At 36.8% G+C, this 12543-nt stretch overlaps 1 protein-coding gene across 1 annotated transcript; it reads right to left on the reverse strand.

Moving 5' to 3' along the window:
- Window positions 1-10264: 10264 nt before the first annotated feature.
- On the reverse strand, window positions 10265-12233 carry LOC104605026 (putative glycerol-3-phosphate acyltransferase 3). The gene is made up of 2 exons (XM_010269616.3): window positions 11465-12233; window positions 10265-11367 (listed from the first exon to the last, which is right to left on the reverse strand). The coding sequence occupies exons 1-2, from the start codon at window positions 12188-12190 to the stop codon at window positions 10447-10449; spliced, it is 1647 nt and encodes a 548-aa protein (XP_010267918.1). The 5' UTR covers window positions 12191-12233; the 3' UTR covers window positions 10265-10446.
- Window positions 12234-12543: the final 310 nt, after the last annotated feature.

Here is a 12543-nt window from a genome sequence, read left to right on the forward strand (position 1 = left end):
GCCATACCCCCTTGAATTTGGCAACCTACTCTTTTATGATGTCAACTCCCATGAAATGTTTATATAAAATATTATATATAATATCGATATATTATTATATTAGGTACATATAACTGGATTCTGATTTTTATTCGATCAGATGGGCTCAGGTCCATATTCAATTCAATTACTTAACGGTAAGGGTGTCAACGGACCGGTTTTGCTGTCCAATCCAAAATCAATTTGGACAGATTAAACGGACCAACAAGACATTGGATTGGACCAATCCAGTCCAAAATATTTATTAGCTTGGATTGGACCTGGTCCATCCATAACAAATTTATGTTGGATTGGGTTGGATTAAGCCAATATCTGATCCATCGATATAAGATAAGAATATATGTATTAATGGACTGGGTTTAGGTTGAAACCAATCTAAATCAAAATGAATTGAACAGTCCAGACAATGATTTTGGACCAGTCCAAATTAATCCAAAACATTCATTGGATTGCATTGGACCTGGTCCATTTATAATGGACTCACATTGGACTGGATCGGATTGGGCCAAATCCAGTCCAATTGCACTCCTACTTAACGGATGCAGGTTTTAACATCTAAATCCAAATAATTGGATTTTGATGTTAGATCAAGTATCGGATGTCAGACTCAGAGTTTGTTGACAGCCCCAAGTATGGGATGTCTCCTCACATTTTGACCAACTGTGCGGGAGGCTTGATAAAATTAGGCAGATCTAGAAGGGAAATAACTCGATCGATCAATATATAAAGAGAAATTTTTTTAATCAAATACTTTGCAACTGAGTTCTCGACGTCCGCCAAAACTGAGAGCAGCTCAAGTAAACAATAACAATAATAGCCTACAGACAATTAGTTGGAGATGCTATTTTTAAACCTAATCGTTAATTAATACATGTTTCTTTCTCCTAAAACAAAATAATGAAAAGGTCGGGCTAGGGTCACCATTTCCAGCTCAGGCTGGCCCAGCCTACAATTTTATGGGGCTCATTTTGTCCTACGGACCCAGACCGAAAGCCCAGTCCAGGACAGACCTGGGCCCGGGCTATATTGTGGGTGCTAAGTCTAACAGGGCCCCGGCCCGGTCAATTATTACCCGTCTGGCGTGTTGTATGTTTGCAAGGCAATTGTTGCCTTGTTGACGTATGGGAATGAATTCAGATCGGTTACTAATACCGGTTCGGATCAGGTAGGCAACGTTAAATGAATATTTAGAATCTTTTTGACACTTGTCCCATAAAAGAGGGGTAAAATACAAAAATCTCCCCTAAAATTTTTGACAATCATAAAAACCTTCTTTATAATTTCACTATAACAAAAACCTTTCCTCTATCTTTGAAAAATTCAACAAATACTTCCTTACTGTCAATGATATTTTTTTTAAATACTTATTTCAACCTTTTACAAATTAATGTGCGTCTGTTTTTACTAAAATAGCCCCTCATGACTTACAGTGACACTTCCCTTTCTTTAATTTTCCTCTGATTCTTTCTCTCTTTCTCTCTTTCTCCACCACACCAACACGGAATAACACTATTCATCATTTCCCTCTTTCCGACTAAAACACACAACAGTAGCGATTGAATTCGATCTCCACCTCCGGCCATCCGAACTGTCAGTAGTCCAACGGTGGTACTGGGATGAGATCCACTCCGCCACCAGAAATGAGAAAACCACCCTTTTGAAAATTGATTTTGGTTTTTGGATTGATAAAACTGCTAATACTATTCACTTCTTTCCCCACTAATCCACTATATATTACGTCTCATTGTCTCCCTTCCTGCTTAGTTCTCTACACTTTACCGCAGTTTAATTAAGTAAGAAAGTAGCTCTGAGAATATAATAAGAACCTTGTATTTTTTTTTCACTATCCCTTATCGGAAACCCGACAATTTTGATGGAAAAGCGATAAGGGCAAGAGGATGAGTTATATGAGAAGAGTTTGGATGGCAGCCAGTAAGGGTGTCAATTGGACTGAATTTGGTTCAATCTGGTCCAATCCAATGTGAGTCCATTACGAATGGACCTGATTCGATCCAGTCCAATGAATATTTTGGATCATTTTGGATCGGTTTAGAGATTATCCAATCTGTTCAAGTTTCTATTAATTTAGATTGGTTTCAACTCAAACCTAGTCTATTGACACTTATGTTCTTATCTCCTATCAATAGACCAGATATTGGCTCAATCCAATATAAATTCATTATGGACGGACCAGGTCCAATCCAATATGTCATATTGGTCTGTCCATTCCATCCAAATTCAATTTATTTTATTGGTCTGTCCAACCCGTCCAAATGGATTTTGATTTGGACAGAGTTCAACCCAAAACTGGTTCATTGACACCCCTAGCAGCCAGTGTTGTCGTGATGTAAGGCCATACTGACCAGGGTTTCAAATGGAACTCCGGTCTCGGGCCTCTACACTCAACTAATAAGGGCCTCTCGTCCATTGGAAAATTGTCCAGATCTCGGCCTTTCTCTGGCATTCTTGGTTTAGTCGTTGGACATTTGCTCGGGGGTGGTAACGAAGATGATAGGCATCAACAAGCCGACGAGTCTCTTCAGAAGGTGATGTACTTGAACTGCTAGAGCCCAAGCTAGAAAGGCACAGGAAATGGAGTGTGTCTTGGCCTTCTTGATCGAGGTGATCTTGATCATTGACGTAGTGGGAAGAAATTGATCGCTATCGGATTGACAAGCCCTACCGATCGAGAAGAGGGTTATAGAAGATGAATGGTGTTTGAGCGGATTATGGAGTTGTTGAGACAGGGCTATTTTAGTATAAATAGATGCACATTAATTCGTAAAAAGGGTAGAATAGATATTTTGAAAAAATGATCATCTCTTTAATGTTTTCCATCTTGGTCATTGACGGAAGGGAGGTATTTATTGATTTTTTTCAAAAATAGAGAGGAGGTTTTTGCTAAAGTGAAACTATAAGAGAGGTTTTTATGATTGTTAGAAACGTCAGGGGAGGCTTTGTATTTTACCCCTTTACAGTTGTCAAAATATTTATCAAGTGCTCATTTAACATGCTTACTTTGTGGTGCCTAATAGATCCGGTCCCTACTAATACATAGTGCCAACAGCCTCCCAGGTAGTGGTTGCAGTCATGTATTGGGAATATCTCTTCATAAGTGATAAGGGACGATAAGGTTGTGTTTGGTTTGTAGGAAAAGGAAGAGAAAAGTAAGAAAACCTATACAAGGTTTGCATAATTTTCTCTATCTTTTCCTTCTTTTTCCTACATTTTCCTTCAAAACAAACATGGGAGATATTTCCAATACGAGGCTGCAATGACCTGGTGGAATTATGTTGGGAGCGTTTGGTTAATAACAAATCCCCACCCGAGACGAATTTGGATCAGCTACCAATGTGTATGTCGAACATAGCTCCCTCTCCTTTAGTTTGTTGAATGTGTTTTGCCGACATGAATCATGATTCAATGCACTGACAACCTTATCTGCAGGAATTTTTGATACTGCGCGCAGATGAGAAGATTAACTATTTTACTACTGGATCGATCTGATTATTGATTGCTTTTTCTTTTTTCTCATGCAATGAATATTAGGTTATGATTCCTCTTAATTAATTTGTTCTTGTCTGCTCTGTAATTCAAGAGGAAATGGCGCAATGCAATGTGGTAGGTGAGAGAGTTAAGTAATTGACACACAACGGTGTTGCATCTTACATGGTTCAAGGTACCATTAAATCCGCACAACCAGGAGTCCCATCTTCCATGGAGGGAGCGGAATTTACTCTCTGGAAAATGGGACTCATGGGAAACATCCCCTTCTCCCATGTGCTATACCTACGATCTCCATTCATGCATGGCATTGCATCTCCCTACATTCAACCGGCCTCCACCATTTCCTTTGGCTACAACCTTTATTTATTTTACTTTTCAAGTGAAGAAATGGCTTGACGAGTTTCGTACTTGGTAATTGAATAATGAAATATTTTTTGTACATATTTGTAGCTGTACTATTTTCAAACTTACGCTCAGTTTGGAAGGATTATAAATATAAATATGTAAAGTGTAAAATCTTATATTTTATATTATTTTTATTTTGTCTATATTTGTAATGTATATATTTATATTTGTACTCTGAGAGAGCTAGCCTGGTTCGAGAGTAGAGCTAAATGCATTCATGTATGCTTTGTTTTGCATGGTTTTAAAAAACGATTCGGAAATGAAGCCATCAGTTTTTGGATCGATGGTTCAACCATCCGGTTCGAATGGATGGCATGTTCTGAGAACAAAAAATAAAAAATAAATAATGATAAAAACTGTTAAACAGGTCAACAGTTTGACCCCCTGAGTCAATAGATCATTGGCCGATTCAACAGTTTTTTGCTAAGGATCGGGTTTGAAATAAAACGGAACTGATTGCCTGAACAATTCCCAGGCCAAACGATTCAACTGTCCAAATCAACAGTGGTTCGAAAACCATGTTATTTTGTTCATCTAGGGTATCTCATCATCATCATAATTTTATATATATACAAGTTGATATAGGCGCATTTGACTGGCCAGTAAGGGGCTGACGTGTGTCCAACCAGAGGGCGCTAGCCTAAGTGTACAATAAGGACACATAGGGCTCAGGCACAGACTGGATGGACCCAACCCAAGGGCGCTGCGTGGATTTGGCAGACGATCTCGATAGGCCCTCGTACGATCTCAATAAGGGGCTGGACTCTCTGATTTCTCTCCAGAGCTTCAATAACTTCCAATTGCTATTGCCCTATGGAGAACCAAAGTGTTATTTGAGTCCTCGTCTGGACCCTTCGGCTCCAAACTTCGGACTCTCCTTATGCTCGTACTAACTTGATCGTCGAAATCCTCGCCCGCCCGAGACCTCTGACACCTCTGTCTTTGCATGATCTCCTTTGGACCCCTCGCATATAGTATTTGGTGCATGTCCTCAGCTCCTACAGTATCTGAAGAGACCTACCACCTCGAACATAGTCCTCGACCTCAACTTTCCCTTTCTAGGCCTTCAAAGCCCTCGACTATCTTCACCAAAGTTCAAAAGCGAAATTACCTTATTATCCTCGGCCAACCCGAGCATCAACACAACTTAACAATGCAGTTTGTATATAACTCTACAGTTCATTAATTGCTACTATATATGAGATTATTCTGGTAAGGTCAATGGTGCAAAGCCCGGGATATGATCCCGACTGACTTTACAGAATTTTCTTAGTTCAAAAGAGAGAAAGAGGGAACCCTTTGACTAAGAATCACTGGACAGTGGCCGCATCGTCAATGCACTTGCTCATGGATTCCTCCTGATATATTGGATTTGATGAGATGGGAGTGGTTGAATTGATGGATCAACTTGTTTATCTTTGGTAATTAATGAAGGGATCTACTTAATTATATTTTTAATTGAAGCAAGGAAGCAAAGTCAGACGCTCCATTCTTGACTTTTTTTTAGGGAGTCCTCGTTGCGTAATACCTGCCAAGTATTAGGGAGGATAGACATGGCCAAAGGCTGTCAAAAGTTTGAACTTTCAACTACTCCCTCGAGCCAGCAAACCCCTAAACAAAAACTCTATGTGTACGTACGTAGCTATTTCTACCTATTGGTTTAATTGGGTCGAGCTAAATTCAAGCTAAGGTTCAAACTTCAAAGTATTGATAGTTGATACACTCCAATACGCGAAATGAGTAATATAAGGAGTGTGTCCGGACCGGTAAATGCGATCAGTTAATCGATTTGTTTAATCATCATTTTGGTTTGTCGATTCTTCGGTTTTTTATTATTTACAATATATTATAAATATATATAAATATATAATAAAACATTAGAAATATATATAAAATATTATATTTTAAATAATAAATAATATATTATACATTATAAATATACATTTATATATAGAATATATATTTATTAATTTATAATGTATAAAAAATATAATATATATAAATATACATAATATGTATATCAGTCGGTTCAATTAACCACTGATTTTCTATTTTGGTTAATTGAAACCGAACTGACTGATTGGATTAACCAAATTTTTGGTTTGGTTTCGGTCAATTTTTTCAATTGTTTCGGTTTTTCAGTTTTTTTTGTTCACCCCTTAGTAGTATAAGGTGTTTTGATCACATTCTTTGTTTTTTCCTGTTATATCATTCAAAAATTGGCAAGGAATTGGTCTAAGGCCTATCTACCTTTTTTCCTGTTATACCATATGTATCGGTTACATTCTGAATGCTTTATCCTTATTGGCTGAGGTGATAATATTGTTGAATGTATATGAATTTGTAGCATTTGGGACAAATGGATAATTAACTTTTAAGGCTCAATTTGGAAAAAGTACAAATACAAATATATAGAACGCAAAACCTTGTATTTTGTATTATTTTATATGTATTTACATTGTAGATATTTGTATTTATACTTCTTCCAAATGGAGCCTAAGCGGCAAAGTCATACAGTAACAGTTCCTCTACCTGAGGAACCATTTGTAAAGATCGTTGAATATTGAACCCCAAGTCGTCTCAGCTGTTCAAGAATCAAGATATCCGATTCAAAATTTAATAATACTAATAACGGTAAAATGTTCAATAAGATAATAATAACTATATTAATAGTAATCAGCCAAATACCACTCTTATGCAGGCTAGTACTGATTCATTCCAAGAGAGCAAAGTCCTCATGTTCTTCTTAATTATTCAAATATATTGATCGAGTCAGCAGTTTGAATAAGTTCATCAAGGTAAACGAATGGTGTTGAATAAGTCCAACACTTGGGTTTTCTCCTTGGAAATGCAGCCATGGGACAAATGAGTGTTGATGGTTTCTGCCAAAGGGCCATAGAAAATGTTCCATCTCTTTGCAATTACTCTCTTCTGATGAACATATTGTGGAAGTCATGCAATGGTTCGGTTAATCGAATTGATATTATTGGTTTCTGAAAAATCAGTAATCAAAATTAATCGGTTAATCGATTGATTGGTTCAGTTAATCATCAGTTTGGTTTTTTATATTTATAATATATACTTTAAAAATTATATGAATATATAATAAAAAATAAAAATACATATAAAATATTATGTTTTAAATAATAAATAATATATATTTATTTATAATGCACATTAATTAATTTATAATATATATATAAAAAATATATATAATATATAGAAATATATGTATACTAGTTGGTTCGATTAATCACCTTTTTTTATATTGATTAGCCAAAACCAAACTGACAAGTTACATTAATGAGGCTTTTTTATTTGGTCTCATTGGTTTGATTCAGTTTTTTGATTTTTCAGTTTTTCTTGCTCACCCCTAAAAGCCATATAACTTTGCTGCACATGGTCCCTCCACAAAAGCTAACAGCAGGGTGTAATTAAACTACTAACGATTAGATATTTAAATCGACAGCTTGGGATTTCTTTATGTGCTTGGAGTTGGGAATCATGCCTAAGAATTAAAAATGGAGGGAGTTTATCAGATTTAAATTTGCTGATTGATCAGATGAATATTGGGTAAAAGTGGTAGTAGCAAATTAGTTTGTTTTGTGTGTTTAAAGGAATCAACCACCTTTATATACAATAACTTATTTTTTAATCAGAAGTGACAAAATGTGAAACAATTATATATAACCAAAGGGGGGAATTAATCCTGTTAAATAAATAGTAGAGACTTTTATTGTCAACACTAGATTATTTTCCACTTGCCATACAATATATCATTCACTCGCCATTTTCATGCACTGGTGCACCTCGATTTTGGAAACATAATATCCTACACTTAGAAAAAGCAGTTTATTATGCACTGGTGAAGACCGTTAGCTTGTGCCTTGCATTATAACCCCAGATGAAGAAACCTTTAATATGCTGGGGTAGCCTTCAATTCTCTTTCTCCTTACCAAAATGGTTTATTTAATTAGATGATCCTTACTCCAACTGGAGTAGCCAAGCAGGTATTAAGAGCCTTCATTTATGTAGGGATTCTTTCCCACTCTTGGTAGTTGAGTGTCTTAAAGGATTTGCATGCATGATTATCACTTCCTTCTTCCTTCTTTTTCTTTTTCCTTCCTTCTTTTCTTCTGTGTATCTCGATTGCCAATAAATGAAAAGAAAAAAAAATAAAAGTTTATTAAACAATGCCAAAACAGATCTTTGAATGTAGATGTTACTGGATTGGGACTCTAAAAATATTAGTTTCTGAATCATAATGGTTGATGAAATTTGACCCAAATTTATAGCCAGCTTGAGTTTATATAAGTTTTGGAGCTAGCTAGGTTATTTTTTAGTTAAAACAGTTAATAGTATGTGCCTTGTTTATGAACTATTTTGCTGAGAAAAATTATTTGTTTCATATTCGCATCAAGTGATAGTTTTGTTTTTTCACTTCTAAATATAAACAAGGGAAAATCTATGATGCAGGAAAGATATGATATCAGAAGAATTTTGACCAATCAAAACCCACTCATGAATTTTGATAACCTGATACCACATTTTTTATTCCAGTTGACTCGGCAGAAGTTTTTCAGATATCATATATTTTCCATATCATAGTTGAATCCTATAAACAAACAAAAAGTTCATACTTTGAACTTTAAAGCTGTAGTGATTTCCCTCAAATGTATTTAATGTCATGTAATAATAAAATTACCATAAGGTGTTGGTTCATGTTCTAGTTAGGTTTTCACATTAATTAGAGCCCCAAAATTAATTTTATGAAACCTAAAAATTGTACCTACTCTCACTATACTGTCATACTTGAAGTAGTACAATCAATAAAAAATATTTAACTTCAAGTGAAGCTGGATTTTTTTTCTCAAGCAGATATTAAGGTTGTGTTCAATTCCATGGGCATTTATTGAAAAAATGCTACCACATCAGCGTCACATAGGCGTTAGTGTTTATTTCATATGAAGCAAAATGAAACAATTGTTTGGTTTCACCGTTTATCAAATAAATGGTATAAAACTGAAACGCTTTGATTTTTGTACATGGGGCATTTGGGGAAATGTCAAATTCTTGTTTCTCCCAATAAGCCGTTGTTTCTTGAAACCAAATGCTGATGTGACACACTTTAATGGGTATTAATTTGAGGTGGAGAGTAAAAAATGTTTAAAGTGAAGGCTAACCAAACAAGAAACGTTTAAAGTATAAAACGTTTAAAGTGAAAAAGTATAAATAAATGTTTAAAGTGAAAAAAGTACAAATAAATGGCCTATCCATAAATGCCCAGGGAACCAAACACATACTAATTCAGGTTCTCTCGTTTGTACCAATTTATTTCCCCTAAACTTGATACGATTATTTCTGTAACAGTGATATAATAGCATAGGGCCCTCTCTCTCTCTCTTCTTAATTTCAAGCCTAATCACATCTGGATTAGTGATGAAGGCCCCATTCATTAACCAGTAAATAGGGGGGAGGGGAAGTTAATCAATGGGTATTTCTTTTCCATTGACCAACTTTACAACATTCTTTTTGTGGTAACTTCTCGACCCCAGTGATATAATAGCATAGGGCCCTCTCTCTCTCTCTGCTTAATTTCAAGCCTAATCACATCTGGATTAGTGATGAAGGCCCCATTCATTAACCAGTAAATAGGGGGGAGGGGAAGTTAATCAATGGGTATTTCTTTTCCATTGACCAACTTTACAACATTCTTTTTGTGGTAACTTCTGGACCCCACACGGTAAAAAGAGTTTTATCCGAGTTAAACTTATCCATATCGAGGCGAATTACTTTTTCAGAAAAAAATTAAATAACATAACAAGACAAGTTTATCTATTTTGACATTAACTTTTTATGAATAGAAAAGTAATTATATTACTTGCATAGAAATAAAAAGAACATAAATAAATGAATTTATTTACCTAGATAAATATTTTTTAGATAACATCCACATAGGTTACAAAATTCTAAACGAATAAAGCAGAAGACAAAGAATTAAATTCAGAGGTAATGGCCATAAAGTGAGTTCATGTTGATATTTGGAGAGGAAGTAGTCCTTGCACAAGTCAAAACCAAACTGCAGGTCACTGTTTCACTGAAATTCATGATCTGGTACAAATTTGATGCATACACATACAACCCAGATAAACTACAAACAAAATGTGTAGTAATAATTATATTACAACTAGCCAGTAATAACTATAAAATGTGTAGTAATAATAATAAACAGTACTTAAAAATAATTGAGAAAAAATAATTAAAAGAAAAGGTAAAAGCTAGGCAAAAAAAAAAAAAGAGAGAACTTGCCTAGTTAAAAGCAAACTGATGCACTATAAGGCCACTATATTATATCACTGAAATTCATGAACTCGTACAAATTAAAGTTGTCTAGTTAGTTTAATTAAAAAGTTATATAAATATATAGATGGGAAATTAAGTGACAACGTGGCCCATATATAAATTCCACAGTGATCACCTAAGGATTCGAGTTCATCAATTGTTACATGTTCCTCTCTGATTTTGGGGTTTGTTATCAGTTCTAACAATCCCCTCGTTACCTGCCAAGATCAAATACTTGTCCTTTCTTGTAAGTGTAGTGCACTCGAAACCCAATACCCTACCGATCTCCTCCTGTACATTATTGGCAACATCAAACCTCGACTGAGCACTGTCATGGAGCTTGGACGACCCACGTATCTCTTCTAGCAACCGGACCTTGTAAGCAGGAAATGGGTTCATGAGGAAGAAAAGTGGGTCCAAGCATTTGAGCCCACCTGCCGTTGTACCATAAAACATGCTAACATGGGTGTCCATGGCTACTGGCACTATGTTGTTGCTCATCTCTGCAAACAATGGACTGAACCTCAGCAGATAGGGCTCCCTACAGGTGGTTCCTTCTGGGCACACAACAAGGTCACCTTGGCTCAAGAGCTTCTCCATCATCTCTGCATCTTGCTCTCTATCTCTTGTCAATCGGACTGTTTTGATGGGTGCCAAGATCTCCGAGACCCTACTGAGGCTGTACGTGACTGCAGTGAGGGGTTTGTTGATGACGGTAGAAAGGTAGAGTGGGTCTAGGAGTGTTCTGTGGTTACATACGTACAGAATCCCTTTTGCTCTATCTTTGTTGGTTCTTGACATTGAAGGAGAAGATTTTGGTATCGTCTGCTTGAGCCTCATCCCAGTGAAGACAAGAATAGGGGTAGAGATCTTGTAGGGTAATAACAAAGCGACAATGGCTCTGATGATGGCAATGGTAAAACCCAGTGGAATCCACATAAATACGAACAGAGTGGCGAGTGGTGTTGGTCTAAAAGCCAGCCTTCCATCGTGAAAGATGAGCGGTTTGAGGTAGTTTTCCCTTTGCAGCTGACTCCAGTTCCTCTTCTCTGCTTCACTCACCAAGTAAATCTCCTGTTACAATTGCAAAATGTAAAACAGAGATAAGTTGGAGCAAATATGAGAGAGAGAGAGAGAGAGAGATTGACTACATTCAATCTAAATGACTGACCTTGCAGTAGGAAAACACCTGGTGATCGAGAGATTTATTGAAGCCACCAATTCCGACAATATCACGACTACTCAGTGTGTCTTCTCCAAAGACCTTCTGCAAGACGTGTCTGGTTTTCTCCTTGTCCTCCATTAGACCGACGAAGTATCCACGAAACACCTTCAGCTCTCTCCCCACGACAGATTCGACGCCCAAATAATCTCTCAGAAATCCCTCCACCATCACTTTGGGCAAAGCACTCACACCCACATTTCTTCTGAACTTCCTCAACGTCTCGAAACCTTCCACCCCAACATCCTCTAAGAAAAACTTTGGCAACACGGCCGCCCCAACTCTAAAGCTCTCCTTTTTAATCCCAAAGAAACAGACGAACACCATTATCTTCAGCCCCATCTCCTCACTTGCCATACAAACAAAAGGGTAGAGAAGAAGGAGAACAAGAGACCTCAGAAGACTTCCAGCTTCAAAGGCAACAAGCATGAAATAAGGAAACAAAGAAGAGGGTCTCAGCAATGCTCCCTCGACATCAAAGATCAGAGTTTGGTCTGAAATCTCTGATCTGTGGGCAAAAGAATGAAACTTTTGAAATCTGGGTTGACCGAAAAGTTGAGCATTGCTGCCCTTTCTCCATAAGGAGCGTGGATTCCTTAATCTTCTAAGGAGAATCCGAGAGATGTACAAGAGAAGGGCTTTGAAGGAGAAAGCTTTGCCAGTCGTCGTCATCATTTCAGTCGCTCACTCTCTCTTGGTTTGGTTTGCTACAAGCCTCAGCACTGCATCCGATTATATACATCGACGTGAATAAAAATACCCCTCAGAATTTCCCATTATTACGGTGATGCCATCATCTATCTGAGTGTGTCGACAGTGAAGATCCAGCTATTGCCCGTGTGAATCGCAGCTTCCGATCTTCCTCATTTCCTAGATTCTACGTGTAACGTGTTATATGATGTATGCTGACGGTTTCAGCTTTCTCAGGATGTAAACACTTGGATGAAGTCTAATTTTGTCATGAGCGCGAGCTGATGACTTCTACCAACAAAATACGTTCCAACCCTTTAATTTGATCTAATACAGCA

Source organism: Nelumbo nucifera, chromosome 4 (assembly GCF_055504915.1).
Source record: "Nelumbo nucifera cultivar China Antique chromosome 4, China Antique-T2T, whole genome shotgun sequence".
Taxonomy (NCBI): Eukaryota; Viridiplantae; Streptophyta; class Magnoliopsida; order Proteales; family Nelumbonaceae; genus Nelumbo; species Nelumbo nucifera.